This window comes from Stegodyphus dumicola, chromosome X2, assembly GCF_044657685.1.
Source record: "Stegodyphus dumicola isolate Sdum_Otavi_A_Nest chromosome X2, ASM4465768v1".
Taxonomy (NCBI): Eukaryota; Metazoa; Arthropoda; class Arachnida; order Araneae; family Eresidae; genus Stegodyphus; species Stegodyphus dumicola.
In genome coordinates this window covers 6,459,712-6,482,588 of record NC_140781.1, presented here as the reverse complement: position 1 = coordinate 6,482,588, position 22,877 = coordinate 6,459,712, and the positions used below count along the sequence as shown (strand labels likewise).

At 31.2% G+C, this 22,877-nt stretch overlaps 1 protein-coding gene across 5 annotated transcripts in view; it reads right to left on the bottom strand.

The window, feature by feature from the left end:
• enc (R3H domain containing protein encore) overlaps positions 1–22,877 on the bottom strand; it is a 208,844-nt gene that overhangs the window by 108,160 nt on the left and 77,807 nt on the right. For 4 of the 5 annotated variants that reach the window (XR_015038915.1, XM_085809124.1, XM_085809123.1 and 1 more), the window contains exons 6-8: positions 13,635–13,775; positions 2,131–2,236; positions 1,951–2,058 (exon numbers count right to left, since the gene is read on the bottom strand). Coding sequence is in view for 4 of the 5 variants with exons in the window: in XM_085809124.1 (XP_085665250.1) it covers positions 1,951–2,058; positions 2,131–2,236; positions 13,635–13,775 (355 nt within the window). In the remaining variant the exon portion in view is untranslated. The remainder of the gene's footprint in view (positions 1–1,950; positions 2,059–2,130; positions 2,237–13,634; positions 13,776–22,877) is intronic. The other variant, XM_085809122.1, reaches the window with a different exon arrangement.

Here is a 22,877-nt window from a genome sequence, read left to right as displayed (position 1 = left end):
GTCTGGATAAATCATCTAAACGAGAAATCAATTGGTCCCTTATGTCTTGAACTTGCACAGCTCTGACTGGGTAGCGATCCCTAAGAGTTGCATGCTGGGCTGCCTCCAATTTCACGGCGTACAACAGAGCACTTTTTACATCCTTTACATCTGCCATTCGTAGAGCCTTCTGTATTTCGGGATCCCGGATGCCATCGATGAAATATTGCAGGGACAGGATTTCCCTTGTTTCTGTCGGGCATTCCGAAAAGGCGAGATGGGACAGCTTTCGACATCCGCGGCGAGCTCCTGAAGTGTTTCGGTAGGCTTCTGTTGACGAGATTTTAATTGGAGCCTGCTGTAGTCTTTTAAACACTTCTCCCCAAAGCGCAACTCCAAGGCGCCGGACAAAGCTTCGAAATCTAACCTTTTGTTTTCGGGAAGAGTCTGAAGGATATCCGCTGCGTAGAGTAGCGGCGAGATGACAGGCCTTAGCTTGGGAATCCCATCCATTCGCATCCGAAACGATAGAAAATTGTGTTTTATACACTTGCCAGGATGTCTTCCCATCATATGTGGATAGCTTCAGAGATGGACGAGCAGGCATTGGTAAGAATTTAAAATCATCACTCCTGCTCCCTGCCGACGCTACGAATTTCTTTAAAGTATCCATTTCTTTGGCAACTGCAGAAACTCTCTCATCAATTTGTTGTTCGATTTGGTGTTGGACGGCACAAACTCTTCCTTCAATTCGTTCCTCCACAGCAGAAACTCTCCCTTCTATATGTTCTTTTACAGAAGAAACTCTTTCTTCTATTTCTTCTTTCACCGAAGAAACTCTTTCTTCAATATGATCTTTTACGGAAGAAACTTTTTCTTCAATATGTCCAACTTTATTTTCAACTGCGTCAATTCTGCCTTCCATAGCTTCAAATTTATTTTCTATTATGCAAGTAATTTCTCTTTTCATTTCTTCTTGACCAGCTTGAACGGCTTTCATTTCGTCCTTAACGGATTCCTGGCCCAATTTCATTTCTTCTTTAAATGAGGCAAAGGCAATATTAACTGCCTTAATTGCTCTTCCATCGCTCTTGTTATTGGCATTCAAACCCCACTTCTGACACCAAAAATTGTTGCGTGTGTACGGATTCGTTATGAAATGAATGCACAAGTCCGATGAAAAAAATGAACAAAAATTTATTATTATCACAACAAAAATGCTTAAATTTTCTCAAATTATCACGCAGTATTACAATATCTCACAGTAGTTTTCTTTTAACTACTCAAATGTCCAATAGAACGTAATTCAAAACAGCTAAAGAACGCTAATCCGCGAATTCGCTACAATCAACAACAGTAGTTTTCTAAACAACAACAAACTAAGCAACTACTACTACAAACTGAGATGTTTTCCTCCTTTTATAAGATTTTAAAATCACGCGCTAGAATTTTCCAGTACTTTCTCGAAATCAAAAAGAGATATTTATTTATTTAATGCACGTGCTCTTGTAATTTCAATTTTACGGCTTAGCTTTCTTTTAATATTCGTCACGCGCTGCACTGCGCGAGAAATAAAACCATTTAATTTATAATTGAACTAACATTAGCTTTTTAAATACCAAATTCGTAACAATATAAACAAAAAGCATTTTAATGCCCTTACTACAAATAAATGGACATATATAAAATCAATTACTTCAGTTTTAGAAAAACTGTCAAACTATACCAAAGATATAAAATAATTCACTTTTAAATTTATTGGTGCAAGCCAAATCTATATTCTGATAACCAAAACATGATTTTACATCCTAAAGCAAGTTATTTTTTTTTTCCAAGGAATTACTACATGCTCAAATAAATCTAATGAGCAAATGTTTACGTACAAATATTACAAACATGATATTCAGAATTTGATACTCATACATATTTGTTGTTCAAAATATTAAGGCAACATTAGAGAATCATGCTTACATCCTGATTAAATATTCTTGCTCGTGCCTTCTCGTATTCTTCCTCTCGTTCTTCAAATGATTTGCTACGTCTACTATCAGTAGAGGACTGCCGCTCTGGGCTCTTCTGCTAAAACAATTTTTTTTAAATCTTAGTCTTTTACCACTAATGCGTAGAATGTGCAAGTAAAATTATTTTTACCTCTTTTCCTTCTTCAAAAGATATGCTGTCACGTTTTAAGATGGACTTTTTTGGTTCTTCAGGTAAAAGTTCATCCCTTATTAAATCCTGGAAACGGGAATCGGGTCTGAAATTGTATTATTAACAGTTTGTGAAATGTTTTGCAGAAAATAGTTAAATTATGCATTTGTGCAAACAGCTAATGATGATATTTTATAATGTAGCCAATATGATGCATTCAGATACTCATGTGATATAAGCATGCACTACAAAGCTAAAAATTAATTAAATAATAAAGCAGAATGCTTCTGGAAAGTCTGTATTGTTTTTGTTTAAATTACTAAATTAAAATGAAATGCTCTACAGTCAGTTTTACAAAGGAATTTTATTCCAGGCTAATTTCACAAAATTTAACAAATGGAATTTTTGATTATTACCAAAACTCTTTCAATATTATGCAAAAAGCTTTACCAAGAAGTTAAATAGTTTGATTTTTAGGTTTAAAATTAAACATCAAATTCAAATAAACTAACTAAACATACGTACTTTAGAATTGAAGTGAAAAAAAGGTTTTTCAGTGGGTATTTAGAAGTTCTTTTGAATGGATAACCAGCAGCAGTTTTACACAAATATACACATTTTCAGAATATTCATCTTTATGCAGCTGTATACTGGCATTATGACAGGTTGCTAACATAAATGCTATAGTATCCTTTGAAACCAAAATAGCAGACAATCGTTTAAAAAAGAAAAAAACAGATACAGAATCCAGAGAATTTGTCTTTCATGAAAGAAAGAAAAGAAAGAAGTTTCATGAAGAACATGCTCGTCGCTATTCAACAAAAACTAATATATTATTCATAAAATTTCCCACAAGAAATATAAATAGTTCTGAGGAATTAGGGATTTTAAAGGTACCAAATACAAAATTCCTCAGAATTTTGAATACATGAAATAGAGGTACAAATTTTAATCATTTCTCTACGTTTAAAAAAATACAGCATTTGTTATTGAACTCTATAAGCCTGCATGCATTAGAATATGATCACAAGCAAGTTTTTAAAACATTCGCCAAAGAATTTTTTTTTTTTTTTTTTTTTTTTTTTTTTTTTTTTATGTATACCATTCATTTGAGGAAAGTAATTAAATTAAAATAAGTTCAAATCCAAGACTAATGTAGGAAAAATTTCATAAAGTTGGTTAAGAAGAGGAAACTCGCTCACAATTTATGTATTCATGATGTATGAACATAGAAATTACACTGATGGGGAAAATTACAAGAACAACCATTAAAAGGTGCAAAATTAAAAATACAGCAACAGAAAAAGCCACTTTATCTTAGTCCCAAGAAAGGTAGATCAACATTATCACATAGTCCAGTGGGATTCACCTTGGTTCTTGATCCACATGTCAAGTAGTTTAGGAATGCAGTCAGTTAATAATGTCCTCCTAATGAATGATAATGCTTTTAGAAGTTGTAAAACTATATGTTTATTCAGCGTAATTAAGTTTAGTTATTGGTATCTACTGCTTTATTTGGTATGTGGCAATAACCAAAGTTTTAAATGTAGAGAAACATTTCTAGTTACCAATTTTCTATTTGGTTTGGGTTCAGGTTATTTGAACTATGTTTTACATTCGCCCGATGTAAATTTTTATTTTAATCCATGGTGCTTAACCCACTATTATTTATGATTATATATATGTTTCCCTGTTTAACATTTAGTTTATATTTATGCAACTCAAGGAGATGCACTTTAGGGACTAAATTAAACTTCTTTAATCTGCCTCCCCCCTCCAAATGGTTGGGAGGAATATATGTACCATTACCGCATGTGTTTACAATTAACACATTTCTTTTCCCATGAGAAACAATTCAACTATTCAGTCAACTCTTGTATGTATCTTTCTGAACTGATGAGAAAATTCCAAAATGGGAGTCTGGATCTCATTTTCTTGCTACTTTTGTTTACTCATTAAAGAGTCTGAAAGATAATGAGAAGAGAATGATTTAAGACTTGCAAGTGTCCCGATGTTTTGCCTGTAAACATGTTTGTCTGTGTAAAAAAAAAAAGTACAATATTGTTCCTGAGATGTTAAAAATGAAATTCTATTGTTATGTTAAATAAAAATTCAAAAGATAATGTGTCTAATGTTTCTTTGGTCTGGAAGTTTAAGACACTGCAAGGGATTGGTTTCAAATTTCAATCTTGAACAGCATACTGTCTGCATGAATTTCGAAACTTACTTCAGTAAAAATGCTTTCCCAGATTTTGCTAGTATTAGATTAGAATAACAGGAAAATGCTGCATTTTTGCCAATACTTGCTATGGCATGTTTATAGCTGCAGCACCAACTAAATTTTCAATAACAAATTTCCATATTTCCGAGTCAATCAAATTTTATTTTACTTATAGCTTTTTGACACTGTTATTAAAACATTCTTTATTTTCAAGTAGTCTCACAAAAGTATAATTCTAGTAAAAAACATTTTTTCACTTTAATGTGCCTGCTCATGCAGAGGTCTTTCTCAATGAAACATCAGATATACCAGAAATATTATATTAATAAAATTCTTTCCTATCAAGGTATCACTTTACATTCATTTTTTATCCTATATTGGAGGTCTCTGAACTATGACCCAAGGGCCAAATCTGGCCCGCAAGTACTAATGATCCAGCACGTCAGGGGTTTCTTTAAAATAATGTTATAAAATTTAACAAATAACATAAAAATTAACTTTTTTATATAACAGCCAGTCTAGAGATGTGCTGCCTATCATGCACGTTCTTTATAAAAAATATTATCTAAATTTACAAACAGTGAAAAACACAGTAACCTTCTACATAAAAAATATCATGTGAACACGACTCCCTCATACGCCCTATTAAATTACACATTTTTTTCGCACTTCATTTAAACTTATTTCATCAGATGCATATTTCTCATTCAATCAATTCAGTTCTCACTTCGTGGCAAGGAACAAATACATGAAAACTCAAAACATCTTCAAACAAAGCAAGAATTTAATATGTAGACAAACAGCAGCTTCGTTAGGCTTAGTAGCATTCAAACAACTTTTAAATTGTTGATAACTCTACAACTATTGCATGCACATTAACTAGAGTCATAAAAAACGTTAACTGGCAACTACATATTACAGCAGTCCCATATGGAAAAAAGTTTCAACATTTTCAGACTACACATTTTGGAATTATGCGAGATACATGAGTACGTACAGACGTCATGAAAAAAATCTCTCCCGAGTTCACTTTAAATCCATTTTACAATCCGTTTAGAGAACAATACTCCTTTATTATGTGTCACACAAAAAAATTGCTCAAATGAATTCAAGAGAGGTCAAAATGGATATTTTTGTGGAAATAGGATATTCCACATTTTTTGCAAATCAATTTTTACTTCACACAAGGAAGTAAAAAATTCTCATTGTACTTTTTACAAGAATAAAAGTCTGATGTGCTATCTTTCCTACTTTCACAGTAGTATTCTAGGTCGGTTCATAGAAATTTTCAGTAGTGATTTTATTTAAAACTTAATTTTTGTTCTGTATACATTGTAATTTGTTTTCAGCTCCTGGAGATGTTTTTTCATACAAAAATTACCCAAAATATGAAATACTTATGAGCGAAAGTTTGCACCTGATCAAAATGTAAATAAAATGTGCTGATAAATTGTGACAATGGGAAGGTAAAACCATTGAAAAGTAAAGTACATACTAAAATAAAGAAATTTGTAATATTCTGGGACAAAAATATATTTTTGCAAATGTTTAAAAATAGCTTTAAGAAATTTCAGTTAGGTGAAAATGCATGAAAGTCTAAAAAACAAAGCTCTTTGTAAGATCACAGTGTATAGCCTAAACACAAAAATCTCACTCCCTCGTTTAAAAAAATGTATGTTGTTCATCATAATTGCATCGCTGTGGTATGATGAATTAACTGAATCTTGGCATTTGATGCTTCATGAAAGAGCCAATATGGTCCAAGGGCTATAACGTTTGGAGACCACTGTTCTATACTACCAATTTATTATGGTGAATCACACAGCAGCTTTAAGAAGAGGTCCACTGCGAAAAAAAAAAAATAGGACAGTTTTATATCTCCCGTCCTACTGGGCCAACTGGCCCAGTAGTAGGCCAGTCAAGGTATCACTTTACATTCATTTTTTATCCTATATTGGAGGTCTCTGAACTATGACCCAAGGGCCAAATCTGGCCCGCAAGTACTAATGATCCAGCACGTCAGGGGTTTCTTTAAAATAATGTTATAAAATTTAACAATTAACATAAAAATTAACTTTTTTATATAACAGCCAGTCTAGAGATGTGCTGCCTATCATGCACGTTCTTTATAAAAAATATTATCTAAATTTACAAACAGTGAAAAACACAGTAACCTTCTACATAAAAAATATCATGTGAACACGACTCCCTCATACGCCCTATTAAATTACACATTTTTTTCGCACTTCATTTAAACTTATTTCATCAGATGCATATTTCTCATTCAATCAATTCAGTTCTCACTTCGTGGCAAGGAACAAATACATGAAAACTCAAAACATCTTCAAACAAAGCAAGAATTTAATATGTAGACAAACAGCAGCTTCGTTAGGCTTAGTAGCATTCAAACAACTTTTAAATTGTTGATAACTCTACAACTATTGCATGCACATTAACTAGAGTCATAAAAAACGTTAACTGGCAACTACATATTACAGCAGTCCCATATGGAAAAAAGTTTCAACATTTTCAGACTACACATTTTGGAATTATGCGAGATACATGAGTACGTACAGACGTCATGAAAAAAATCTCTCCCGAGTTCACTTTAAATCCATTTTACAATCCGTTTAGAGAACAATACTCCTTTATTATGTGTCACACAAAAAAATTGCTCAAATGAATTCAAGAGAGGTCAAAATGGATATTTTTGTGGAAATAGGATATTCCACATTTTTTGCAAATCAATTTTTACTTCACACAAGGAAGTAAAAAATTCTCATTGTACTTTTTACAAGAATAAAAGTCTGATGTGCTATCTTTCCTACTTTCACAGTAGTATTCTAGGTCGGTTCATAGAAATTTTCAGTAGTGATTTTATTTAAAACTTAATTTTTGTTCTGTATACATTGTAATTTGTTTTCAGCTCCTGGAGATGTTTTTTCATACAAAAATTACCCAAAATATGAAATACTTATGAGCGAAAGTTTGCACCTGATCAAAATGTAAATAAAATGTGCTGATAAATTGTGACAATGGGAAGGTAAAACCATTGAAAAGTAAAGTACATACTAAAATAAAGAAATTTGTAATATTCTGGGACAAAAATATATTTTTGCAAATGTTTAAAAATAGCTTTAAGAAATTTCAGTTAGGTGAAAATGCATGAAAGTCTAAAAAACAAAGCTCTTTGTAAGATCACAGTGTATAGCCTAAACACAAAAATCTCACTCCCTCGTTTAAAAAAATGTATGTTGTTCATCATAATTGCATCGCTGTGGTATGATGAATTAACTGAATCTTGGCATTTGATGCTTCATGAAAGAGCCAATATGGTCCAAGGGCTATAACGTTTGGAGACCACTGTTCTATACTACCAATTTATTATGGTGAATCACACAGCAGCTTTAAGAAGAGGTCCACTGCGAAAAAAAAAAAAAATAGGACAGTTTTATATCTCCCGTCCTACTGGGCCAACTGGCGAAATTCAAATTGCATTTTACATGTCTCGAAAGTGCGACTTACGATATGTATTACATTTATATTATAGCATTGCTCTAAGATAGGTATTTTGACATAAAATGGGACTTTTTCTGACATAACATACCAATTTTTTTCCATATTTCGATTCTATGATCCAAATTACGCAGAAATATTAAATTTTGTAAAATTTAGAGAGAAATTCAAAAATTTAACTTTGCACATTTTTTTCAGTTGCGCCAAGAATAATTTACTTGGCAACCTATTTTCCTTTCCCTTGCATTGTGCAGGAGTGGAAAAAATGTCACATCATTCCTATCTTTTTACACTGTGGATGAGTGAGAAAAAAAGTCATATTGTTCTTACTTTCAAATAATTTTGACAAAGTGCCTAAACCACATTTGATGTTGTTATCGCTTTCAACAAATATGCCAAATTTCAAAACGCACCATACATAAATTCACATATATACCTTCAGAAAATTTGAATAAAAAATTCTAATTTTTGCAGGTATGCTTAGAAATATATATACTTTAAGATGACGGTAAAAATTTTATAGATTGTAATTCAAAATTTTTTTTGAAAAATTTATAAAAATTATTTCAAAATACAAATTTTTTAAAAAAATGGGTGAATGTTATTTGGAATGAACTTAAATTTCAAAATGTGAAAGGAGGAATCAAATAAATTTAATCAAAAAAAGAGATATTTATAAATATAAAGCAAACTCAATTAACATTAAGGAGCTAAAATTTTGAGGGCTAATTTTTTTTTAAAAACTACTCATGCAATTTTTTAAAAATGTGGCAGTTTGGCATAATTTGAGTCGTAGAATTGAACTATGGATAAAAATTGGCATGTCATTTCAGAAAAAGTTCAACTTTGTGTCAAAATACCCATGAGACCATGGCTATGTATAAATCTAATACATATCCTAAGTCGCACTTTTCAAGACATGAAAAATGCAGGTTGAATTTCATCAATTGGCCCAGTAGAACAGGAGATATAGAACTGTCCTCCCCTTTTTTTCCACAGTGCATTTTTTAAGCATTGTATTCCCAAGCATTTTTTAAGATTGAACTAAATATGCACTAAATATGAATATGTAAGATTGAACTAAGTATGAAAGATCTTTTTTAAAAAAAGGCTTCTAAAAGTCTAATTTTGTATGGAATAATCTCAGTTTACAGATTTTATGTAATCTGAACTAATTTAAAATAAAACTATTTGTTATTTCTTATTGATTCCATATATTTACATTGTGGATTACTCTCTCACAGATAAACGATAGATTAAATAAATAACTTACAGCATGAACGTGGAAAGATTAAAGTTAAAAAAATTTAAAGTATACATTAAAAATGACATAATGAAAACATAAATCACAGGAAATAAAAGAAACGATGTCACCTCCTATATGGATTCTCTATAGGCAAATAGTATGAGAAAAATTCGTTCAAAGTATATTAATAGACTATCATATATTTTCAAGCAGATTGCATCTTTTATTAAACTAAATGAATTAGTTTACTGAATTGACAAATTTGTGTAACACAAATGTTGGTGAAAGTAATCAAATAAATTATATTCTCTAAGAATTACCTGCATCTAAAAAAAAAAAAAAAAAAATTATTGTAATATATAAAAGAAAATTTTATTAAATAACACTTATTATAACAAGCATTACCACATTCTCCAAAACCATAATAATCTTTTTAGAAGCCAGATACATTTTAACTTAATCTTTTACAATAAAAAAATCAATGTTGTCAAATATTAAAACTTAATTATACTTTTATAAACAAATACTATCAATCCTCCCTCCCCCCCTTATTTGCGTTTAAGGACATAATTAGTCAGTTGAGTCCATAGTTTAAGAACCCATCTTTCAATTTTGCACTAGGCAGCTATTTTGTTAAAATGTCCACTTCTTAAATTTGCAAACACACAAACTGAGGAATGATTTGATTCACTTCACATTCATATTTTATAAAGAAATATTTTTGGTTAATGTGCCTTGAACTATTACTTTGTTTTGGTCTTTTTATCCAATCTATTAATGCTTGACAGTCGGTTCTAATTTCTACTGGTTTGAAAATCAGGTCATCTTGTCCCAATTTGTCAAGTAAATAGTTATACCATTTAACCGTTTGAGGTTCGGAGCATAATTTTTTTTTTTTTTTGAAAAAATAACTTTACACATAGATACCTAGCCCCTAATACAATGTTATTTCATGCCCCCCCCCCGAAAAAAAGGTAAACCTTTAAGGTAATTCATGACATGGTGGGATACCGCTTGTGCCACCGCACACCTACAGCAGTAAAATGGCATCTTTGTCACAGCGTAAATTCTCCTAACATGCTTAAAAGTGCTAGTTTTAGCAACCGAATGAAAATGCAAGATATAAAAAAACCTTTTTTGAATAATGATCTGGAAAATATTGATCATAGTCACAAAATAAATTTTTTTTTCAAAACAAATTACATAATTTTAAAAAAATTTAGCTCTACGTCATTTTAGATATTTTTTAATGATTTCTTAATAGATTTGAAACAGAGAAGATTTTCCCTCCAGTATTTTATTTGCTACAGGTTTGAAAAGGAAGATATTTAGAAGGCTGTCATGATTTACATTTCACCTCTCTTTCCTCTGCATAGGATATTTTTCTATGGTGAATCACACTTACATATCCATTCAGTATTCAATGACATTTCATGTTACAGAGTTATATTTTCATTTCTTTCGGAAAAAATACTAAATATTTTTCAAGTTTTAACATTATTGCAATTTATTAAAAAATATAAATTTGTATTATCAACATATAAAACTAACATACTTGAATTTTAAAATATTTGAATGGTGCTGCCATCTAGTAGCAACAATTCCTACATGCACGGTAGGACGTATTTGGTCTTACCTTTTAATTTCAACAATTCTTAATATATATATATATATTCAAATAATAGTTTTTATGAAAGGAAACTTTCACATAAAAATATTCATTCTAACACCAAAAGTTGTTGTTCAGACGATTTAAATTGCATTAGAAATAAATAAAAAAACTGCTTCAAAATTAGACCTGCAAATAATTTTTTACATTATTTCAATGAATGAATACTAGTGCTGCCATCTGTTATACATTTAGAGAACTAAAAGGCACAATTGTATGTATTTTAAATGGAATTTTGCAGCTTTCATCTGGGAAATAAAAAAAGTGGGACGGCAGCGTCTCACATTTTTTAGCGTCCCACCGCCCGTCAAAGAGTTAATTTCACATGCACATTCACAGAATACCAGAACTTCAGCTTCTATTGTAGACAGAGCAACTATTCTTTGTTGAAATTCCAATTTATGAAATTTTTATTTAATTCAATAAAATAACCTAATGATTTTTCATCTTCCTGAACTTGCATCTGAAGTAGCATTTAATTTTCTATTGTCTGAAAAATATTTTAAATATGCATTTTGTTTTTCTTTAATGTATATAAATAGCCTCTTCACTGCTTTCTAGTGTTATTCTCTGGGATCTTTATAATATCTTGACAAATTACTCATGGCAAAAGCAATGTATGGCCTTGTGCCTGTTGCCTAACGCTAAGTATATCAATGAACCTAAAGCCTCCTTATATTTTGCTAGCAATACTGGTGAAGAAAATGATATATTGTCAAGATTTTCACCAAACATTCATGGATTCTTGGCAGGTTTACATGCATTCATTTCTAAATTTTTTAAAATTTTATTTATATAGCTATCTTGAGTTAAGTTTTTCAGATCCTTGCTAGATGTCTAGTCCTAAAAATTTGTGAGTTTTAATGATTTCTTGTAACGTAAATGATTTAGATAGTTAAGAGATTCCGTCATTTATTTCAGAATTTGAATCTCCAATAACCATTAAAGTCATCAACTTATACTGCTACAAAAAGATAGTTGAGCTTATCATTATAAATATGAATACATGGATCTAACTTTAATATAGTTAAATTCCTTTTCGTAAGAACTTTACATAATTCTTCATACCAGTATCTTCCTGATTACAGAAATCCATATATACTTTTGTTCACGAGATATACTTTGTTGGGAATCTGATATAAATCCAGGTGGTTATTCCATCTAAGTATTCATTTAAATGTGTAGTTTTTACATCAAAAAATTTTATTCTGCTGTTTTTGCAAACTGCAATCGATAACGGTGTTTTAAAGGTTGCAAGTCTCATTACTGGACTAGACCCACCTTCACAGTCAATTCCTTTTCTTTGATTAAATCCAGTTGCTACTAGTCTCACTTTGTAAATTGTTTCTAAATTACACTTTTAATCTTTTTTTTTTTTTTTTTTTTTTTCCAGAATATCCAATGGTTTTTAATACCTTTCTTATGGTTTTCGCAACTGACTCCCAAACTTCATTAGCCTCCAATGAACTCAGTTTTTCTATCATTGCATGTAGCCAAAATTGACTTTCAGCAGATTCTACAGCTTCATCATATGTTTTGAGTAATTCTCCATTTGCATTATGTACCACATAATCTTAAATTTTCTACTGGATTCACTAGAAATTGTATTCATTAATACCAGGCATTCATTAGAAATGCCCAATACTGGCATTTCTAATGAACTGCTTTCATCGTGTTTTTCGTGTTTCGTTGTGCGTTTTGAAATTTTTATTTGATGGTAAAATTTTCTCAGATTTTTCATCTGTTATATCATCTTCTCTATGGTCTTTGTCAGTTATTACTGAATTCTTTGCACTGCCATTATTTTGTTCCTTGTAAAAAAAAAATTCTTCTTCTAATATTTGATTTTTATTGAATTTCAAATTATTTCTTTTTAGTAAAGGTGATCTCAATTTCTTTCTGCTCATTAAATTTTACAACTCTCACTTCTTGGATTTTATTTAGTTCAAGAATATAAATTTTGTATGTGTTTCTCTTCATGCTTATAGCCTACCACGCTTTATAGCCTATTCCTTTTTGAGCTTTTAAATATATCTTTCCATTAGGCTAGCGTCTTCTATATAGTTCATATGGTGTAAACTTTTTGTTATTTTTGTGACACCTGTTATTCACATGTGCAGCTACTTAACGATTTCAGGCCACAATTATGCATCAATCAACATTGTTCTAGCAGTTTCGATTATCGTACGAGATAGCGCATGCAGCGCTGCTGTCAAGCCTGTCTGACAGCTTCTAGTCATAATTCCGAACACCTGTTGTAGTACAACCTTTCAATAAAATGTTTTCTGTCCCATTAATTTGTTGCTGTTTCTGTTCCTTTTCTCAGCTTTTTTGCACCATAGCTTGCAACTACAGCATTTGCGACCCTGCATTCCTATGCAATTCCGAGTCATTGCTGTATCCCCTACACACCCTGCAAGATTGTCAGTCTGGCAGCGAAATTACTCTGTACATATATGTATAGTAATAAATAAAAAAAAACTTTATTAAATAAGACTTATCACAATAAGCATTACCATAATCTGCAAAACCAAAATAATCTCTTTAGATGCCAGATACATTTTAACTCAGTTTTTACAATAAAAAAATATCAATATTGTCAAATATTAAAATACTTTAACAGACAAATACTGTTAAAATTATATTTTATACTTTAACAAACAAATACTGCCACAAACTACCGCAGACTTAGGTGGCAGCTAATTTTATAGGTATTCAATTGATTAAAAATGCATGAAACTATATATTTTCTTTCTGAACTTTACGAATTATCAGAACTTCATACGAATTGCTTAGTTTTTATAGAAATACATTTTTCTCATAAATTCAGAATGACAAGTAAAATAACTCACATTCGAGTTGTTTTTGTTTTATTCACAATGACAGCTGTTCCATTTCCATCTACATAATGATCTAATCCAAAGTAAGCAGCAACTCTATGCACAAGCATTCTGTTGTATGAACTCATCTGAGGAAACTTCATACTCTGCCTTCTGTGTGATAAAAAGAATACTGATAAATTTATACTTATTTGAACAAACACAAAATCCATAAAAAATAGCTATTATTAGAATGAAATAAGGGAACTACTCTTATATGCATCCTCAAGTCGCCAAATTTCTCGAGAAACATTTTTGGCGAGAAACACCATGCTGCCATATTACTATCTAAATTTTTTGTCTACATTTCGAAACTTTAAGCCTAAAATGTCTCCAAAAATGCGGTTTTCACACATGCAAAAACCAAGTTTTGAACAAACAATTTAAGTTTAAAATCCGAAACAAGAACAAAAAATTTAGATAGCAAAAACATAAAGTTTCTAACCAAAAAATATTTGACAAGAATCCATGTACACAGTGCTACGTTTTAACTTTAAAAAAAAATCTACGAATTGCAAAGTCTAGGCAGTGAATGAATCTACGAACTAGGCACACCTCGCTTTGATAAATTAACATAACAATAAATTTCAAAGAATACCATGTACACAGCATTCTGTTTCAACTTTAAAAAACATCTACGAATAGAAATCTAGGCAGCAAAAGAATCTACGAACTGCGCACACCTCGCTTTAATAAATTAACATAACAATAAATTTCAAAGAATACCATGTACACAGCGTTCGGTTTCAACTTTAAAAAACATCTACAAATTGCACAATCTATGCACTAATCAACAAAATAAACTAACTAAAATAAATTTTAAACAATTCAAACAAACAATAACGACAGAAATTCATACTAAAAAATAATGAACATAACATTCTACAAAATAAGAACAAAAATAAAATAAAATGCACTTACCATGAATGAATGCTTTTTCGAACAGCAGAAATACCAATTTCATGCCGCCTTTAACATGCCACCACGTAATCACTATCGTATTTATATGACAGCCAGACACGCTATCCAGAAAATTCATACTATGATTCACAAATAAATGTTCGAAACCTTTTTTTCCTAAATCCTTGTAAGATTTCCAGCCATCCGAAAAAAAACGTTGTACAAGGCTCAATCCACTCTTTAATACACTGCATCAGTGTTTCCTTACTTCTATCATGCACAGCCACTAAAAATAATCTCCCAGACCCTCTTGCAACCACGTCTCTCATTGCAACATAGGCCATTTCAAAACACGCACGACACAAACCCACGAGCAATTAAAACACTCCAGCAAAAGAGTATTCAACATCAAAAGGGTTGCCATACAACACGCAATCGCACCAAAAACCAGCGGAAAACACATATAGCCACATTTGCTTATCTTAGGGCGCATATAAGAGTAGAGCCGAAATAAGATATAAAACAGACTTCAGGGCAAAAAAAAAAATTTCTTATAATTTGCCACCTTATAAAATAAAATACTACATAAAGAAGAGGCTATTAAGGTTGCATGCATTATGTTTTAGTCCTTATAAAAATAAGAACAGTTGGCAGCAAACAAGAAATGTAAAACACAGTATTATTGAATTCCTATAAAACCATGGAAAAACATAAACCCAAAAGTAATACTATAAAACGGCATGAAAAGCCTTTATGAAGAGAATGAAACAGGGAAAGAAATAAGCATATAGCATGGACCAATTAATTAGATGTTAGAGAAACACACCAGCATGCATCAAACAAAAGACTTGATTAATGCAGAAATCCTCATTACACTTCAAACTGTGACAGTATTTTGACATACTGATTTATTATTTATCAGTTTTTCAAAAGCATACTGCAATCACAAATCCTGTTCCTTTCACCACATTTAATACATACAGAGAGCTATGTACGACTTTCTTAGGAATGCCTCAAAAAGAAGCATTTTGTATAATGTCAGTATATCAAAATAAATTTTTTTTGAAAAACTTCGCTATAAATTAATCAGAAAAGTGTCAAATTAGAACATAAACTTTTAAGCACTTTATGTTTGCATAATTTAGAATATCTTCGAAATTGGCTTAGAAACTTACTAAAAATGTTCACTATTATACAAACTACATTTTTTCTCATTAAAAACAGAAATGCTAAGATTGCAGCATAAACATATAATTTATTTTGTAACATGTTCATTGGTTTTTAAATTATGCGAACACGTGAAGTGAAAATAATCATAAAATTTTATACTATATTACGACTTGAGGGCTAGACCAGGGTGCAAAACAACAGAATAACAGAAATGGAGTTCACGCGTGAACACAAATTTGTTGCAGATCTATGTATAACTGAAGAAAGGTGTGAAAACACTCTGCATTACTAGAGATTGACCAGTTGGACGAGCATCAGCTCAAATCAGATCACCCTCCCCAAGAGAATTAATTCTCTGAGCGGCACGGGTTTTTGGATATGTCATTAATACCTATATTTAAAGAGCCTTTATTAGCTAAATATGTATATTTATCTATTTTGGTCACTATTTTCATAAACTTACATTCATCAAGATGGCATTTATATTATTAATGAAAGTAAGAAAGCAAAATACATTAAATTATAAGCTAATATATAACAAGTGACAAAATATCTCAAGACCGGATAAAGTCAGTCATGGTACTCAGAGGGTTAAATATAATACTTTCAAAAACATGGAGTAGTTTCATAGTACAGGAGAAATTCATCCTGAAAATAGGCTAACACTCTCAGAAAACACTCTGCAAAGAAGTCACCAGATAACTTTCTCCCATAATCTTAGCTACTTGTCTCTAGTAATGATTTTGCAGCAGTAGGGGTGACAAAGATAAGCAGGTTTACTGTAGGTTGTGGGAGAAAGTTCTCTACATGAGATAAGCTATGGTTTCTGTCCTTACTGTTGTCAAATTATGGTTTCTGTTTCTCTTCTTCACTTGACCTAAGATAAAAGTTACCAGCAACTTCTGTGAAAGCCAAATGAATGGACAAATATTTACTTCATAGATGAGTTGTGACACAGTTTGAACTCTGATTCTCAATGTACTTAAAATGGAATGATTTACGGCCTTACAATATTCCATCATATATTCATGCAGTTGAGTTTTCTTCCTGGAGCGTTTTGCTGTCTGGAAAAGCAACATTATATGCATTTTTCACGCTGGCAACTGCCATGCCATCCTAAATATATTTCAAAGAGTGCAATAAAACCTCATCAAATATATGCTATCTGATTATCTTAAAGTCTGGTCTATTGTTTGAATCCGGTCTATTGTTTGAACGGATTGATCCACAAAGACACTGGACTGAAATTTTGATGAAAATATAACGGCTCTTTTATGAAAGCAGTAATTTCACAAGAATCAAAGCACGGTCTTGTAACACTGGACAAACACTGCACCACATAAAAGTTCCAGAACATCAAACATCATTTTGAACAAATTTGCCCTTTCTCTTAATAATTTTACTGTGCAGCTTGGAAGAATATTAATTGAATAATATATTTATTAAAGTTCCTGTCAAATTCCATTGCATTTCCTTTGTAGCAGAAATGTAATCTTTATTTTCCTAAATTTTGCACAACAATGTTTGAAATACTGTATGACAAAGTTTATGGTTACAATCAGGTACTAGGCTTAATTTCTAATCGAAGTAAACAAAATCAATTTTTTCAAAACAGACATTTCAGAGTTAAAGTACTCTTCAATACTGTTACTAACAAATGAATTTATAAACTATAAAAATCATCCTATTCTTTGGTCTGAAGAATTATAATTACTAAAAATCTATTCCAGAATCACACATGCACTGAATACATTCATGAATTTATGGCAGGAACATTTGACAGCAAATAATTTTGCACTCTCTTTTTATGATCTCAAAAACCAGTTGGGGAGTAGATTTGATCATTCATATTTTAGCTATTGCCATGAAATCTCACTGTGCTTTGAAAAGATTCCCAGGAAGGTTTCACACCATTCCCCCATTCCAGTTACTTATCAAAATTCAGACTCTTATTAAAATAACTTGATTTTGCATTGCTTCTCCTTCGGTTCCCACCAGTAGATGGTGTAAAAGATGACATGACATACTGAGGCCACCCTGTGTTTATCACTACAACCGATCCCCTTATTTATAAGTAATTTTTATAGAAGGCACAGTGAGTGGATTTGTAGAAATATTCATTACGTGGTTTTAACAAAGTTTCTTTTACTTTATTTAGAAGACTATTTCGAAATAGGTTCTTAAGGGGGAAAGAATAAAAAGAAGGCACTTTTATACTGCTGTTTCTAATTGTTTATCAGAGCAGTCTTAAAAATTATACTCTTATTATAATTGTTTTAAGACTTTTAAACTCACCATTTTTGAAGGTATGTACATTAATTCAAATCTTGTTTATTGCCTGTTTTGACAAAATACAAACTGTGGCCATTATGTGATAGTAAAAACTTTCATATGTGTTCTATGAAATTTAGGTATTAGTGTTACACATGGAAAATTTGCAATGGTCACACTGAAATTAAGCTTTTTATATCCGACTTTTAGGTTTATAAATTATTCCATTTGATTTAGCATTAATTATGTATAACTTTCAGTTATGAGAGTATTAATTTGTGTAGTAGAATGTTTTACCATTAACAAAAACGTGTGTGATCGTGAAGTTTCTTTGAAGAGTTTTAAATAGCATTTTTAAATATTATCAACAGTATGCATCAGCTTCTTGGACAATATTTAACCGTTTGAGTTTCACTTGTCGTATGCCAAAAATACAGCACAGCGCAATAGCGCTTTTCTTGTTTTGTATCGAGAATGCAAAGACGCTGCTGTTGGTTAGTATACTTAAAAAAAAAAAATATTGAAAATTGAAAAAAAATATTGAAATATTCAATTGGTTTCGCATCAGGAGAGGCATGCTTTGGTCCAGGTACTTCAGAAAAAGTATTCGATTCGTTCGAAAAAATTGTATCCATGGGTAAAAACTCATCAATAATATCGTCATCGGAGGTACTTCATTTGCAGTCACTTCATCATCATAACTGCTATTACTAATAACTCATATCCACTATCACTTTCAAGGTCTTTACTATACTCTTCATTATCACTTCTCATAACATAGTCACTTTCAAATGAATCAGAACTTTACATCGGTTATTTTGTAATTATCAGTAAAACACTTGTTAAAAAAAATAAAAACAATTTCCAATTCCTATAAAACAACTGCTACTGATATCACTACAACTGCTCTCAATAATTGCATAAAGTATACTAACCAACAGCAGCGTCTTCGCATTCTCGATACAAAACAAGCAAAGCGCTATCACGCTGCGCCGTACTTTTGGCATACGACAAGTGAAGCGCGATAGCACTTCGCCGGACTCAAACGGTTAATAGATTGAGAAAAGTAAATGCATCTGACTCATATAAGCATGCTTGCCAAGCTACGACAGTCAAAAATCAGATTTTTTTCAGAAATCAGAATTTTCTCAACGACAAAAAAATTTTTTTAAAAATAAAAATATGTGGAAAGAAAATATATTTTTTAATAATGAATTCACTTTAAATAGCAATTATTAATATTTGAAAGTTCAGATATTATTTCTTAAATGCAAATAATGGCAAAATACTTGCATATAAAAAAAAAAGTTTATTATTTGTACATTCTAACAATAAAAAAATACACTAACCAGTTTCCCTAATTATTAAAAAATACTTTAATTATATCATTAATCATTGATTGCAAACATGATTAGTGATTTTGCATATGAAACATGAATTAATGTAATTTTGCAAAGTAGAATTGTGTTAAGAACATCGAAAGATGGCAAAATGGAGCGCACAAAAAAGCAGAAAGAGTTCTTCAGGTCCGAAGACAAAAACAAATATTTGTTCTTCACAAGATAAAACTTACAATAATCAGAAAATGTCTCTTATTAACTGATTTTTTGGACACAGTTTTTGACCACTGGACACAGTTTTGCATCTGTATTAGTGCTTCTATCCGTAGACAGGCAAAATGGAACTGTTTTAATGCAATAAATAACTGGAGATTTATTTTTGATAACAATTTCTTCTACAGTTGCAGCTATTTTTGTCTTTGCACTTGAGTATTTCTTAGCAATTTTACTGCCGGGAAAGCTAAAGTAGTAAAAAACGTTTTTCTAAAAAAGCTGTGATATGATCCAATGCATTGGTTGTGCTTCAGTAAAAAGTCATAGAATGAGAATTCTATATTAATAACTTTTTGGTCCTTTGTTTCCATAGAAAAATTCAATTTCTTTTCCCAAACTCATATTGTTCTTGTGTAAGCACATGTTTAAGAACATTGGCCCTTCCACTGTGCAGAATCGGAAAATTACAATGACAAATGGTACACACTCATAGACTCCAACCTTCAGCAAACCTTGTCAGTAGTCAACGCGCGAACGACATTTTTACAACTTTGAAAATGTGCGCGTAGCGTATGTTGTAATTAACCATTCATTAATTTTAAATTAATAATTAATTGTAATCAATTTTATTACATTTAAAATCCATATACATATAAAACTGAATAATTAAAAATATACCTTGTAAATTATATGCACATTTAATTAGAAATTTTCTTTTAACTCCTCAAGCATTCACTAATAAAAAGTACTTCAAATCACTACTAATCATAGAAAAAATCAGAAGCTATAAATCATATCTTTATTCTGGATATGATTTCTACAGGGACATAAAATTTTAATAACCAAGAATGATACATATAAGTATTAAACAAAATACGCATAATTTATGAATGCAAAGATTTATATGTAGCATACTTCGCAAGCTTAAGTTCTGATTTTGAGAATGTTTTTTTTATAATACAGTTCTTCATTTGCCTGCATATTTATTTTTTCAATCAAAACTGCTTCAAGAGTTTTAAGACCTAAATTTGGTCGAAATTCCGTCTGATTTTTTTTAACAATAGAAAAAATTCTTTCGCAAGCTGCATTTGAATGAGGTATTATTAAGACAGCAAGCATTACAGAAGGCAATACTTTGTATTTAATACACCTATTCATATTTTTTAATTTGGCAATTTCTCCCCATGCTATATCAATACGCAAATCTACAATTTCTTTCAAATCATCTACTTGATACGTGGAAAATTCAATTTCTACTTGATTAAGACATTTTTCATCAATAATGGATGGAAAAGTATTCATCAAGTAAAGAACAGATGAAAATGAGACTTCAGTTCTCAAGTTGATGTCAGCAACTTCAGCATGTTTTAGAAATGGATCACTCAGTGGAAATTTATCAATTATATATGAACATGCAGTTACAAAAAAAGCTCGCACAGAATTGAAAACTGATTTCACTTCACTTTCATTCAACTTGGCATTTTTTAAATATAGTCTTGTTTCCGCACCAATCACTAAATTTTCATTTTCTTTTTGTTTACTATACTTCTGAAATGGAATAGACGTTAGAGTAACATCTTCATTTTCTTTAGAAATTACTGATGGTTTTACGAATCTAACAAATAAATTCATTAAAAGTTCAAAAAGTTCTCTTCTCAATTTATGTATATAAGGAGCTTGTTGTTGCAAATTAATATTTACTGTTATAAACAAAGGCAAAGTATTTTTCAAAAATAACAAGTACAATTTGGTGGTCGGTGACTGTAAAATTTTTTTAATGTTTTGCAATCTCTTTCCTTCATTCTCACTGTTATCTGGTTTATCTCCAAAAAAATTTATCACAGCATCCCACTGTTCCAAAATCCTTGTTATAGATTCTAAAAGAGACAACCATCTCGTACTGCAATATTTCAAAATTTTATGAGATTTTGCATTCTGTCCCAAAATTTGTTGAGCAACTTTGAATCTATGCTTCCGTTTCGAACTTTTCTCCAAGTAAAAATATATATCTATTATCAACATTTCAATTTCTGAGCCAATTAATTTTTCAGTAGCTTTTTTTGCAGCTATATGCAAGAGGTGGCACGGACAACCTCGGGTGATTATACTTGGTTGATGCATTTTGATAAATGATGCTACACCTTTAAACTTTCCAATCATATTACTAGCATTATCTGAAGAAAATGATAAGCAATTTTTCCATTCTAAACCTTTGTTTTTAAAGTTTTCATTTATACAATTAAAAATACCTTCTCCTGTATTATTCGTGCATTCTAAAATAGAAATCAATGAAGTAATTATCACTCCCTTTTCTTTACTGTAGTATGTTATAACCAATGGGTACAGTTTGTTATCATTGTTATCATTACTTCCATCAGTACTTAGAGAAAATGATGTACCGCACACTGATTTTATAATATCAGCAACAGTATTTTCTGCAAGCGTTTTCACAATAGCAGCAGTTTTGGTATGACCGCAGCTAAATTTTTTTGCTATGGCAGAATCCGGAAACATTGCTTTGAAAAGCTCTTTGGAATGATCCGAAACAGAAAGCGGTAGATTATGTTCAATTAAAAAACGAACAAAATAGCATTCGGCTTTTATAGGATCTGTTTCATCATCTTTTATTAAGAAATTTGTTATTTCTTTAGATTTTACGGTGCCAAGTTCTATATGCTTTTGAGAAAACACATGCCGTTTACAGTCATCTTTTCCGCCATGAGCAACTGAGAAGTCTTTGTTGCATACACTGCAGTGTGCGTGATTCACAGAAATTTCGGACGCTTTAATGCATGGAAATTCTGAAGAATATGAATCTTTAAACTTCTGCTTTGATAATTTTGGCTTCTTCGTTCGAGGCAGCATTATGATTAAAAATCTTTCACCTGATTCACAGTTCACAAGACACACGCTAAGCTCTCGCCGTAAACTACACAATGCAGCCTAAACACGCATCAGCGAGGAACCTGGGAGACAGACAATTGGGTGGAACTATTGATAAGTCGTTAACGGTTGGAGTTACTGATCTACGATTGGCTAATTCTTCAAAACTAGGAACGCACTCAACACGTGATATATGATAACACAAGTATTCAGCCAATCATCGGATGAATTAGTTGGTTCCGTTTTGCGTACTGGTTCTCCTGCTCTTGTTTCTGTAAAATCCGTAGTTTTTTCCATACTTTTCGTAGCTCGTAGTTTTTTCATGAATTTCCGTAGAAACTACGGAGAATCCGTAGTAGTTGGAGTCTATGCACACTGCAATATTACATTTGCTTGCTGAAATAATAGGAGGAATGTCATCTGTGAACGATTTTTGAAG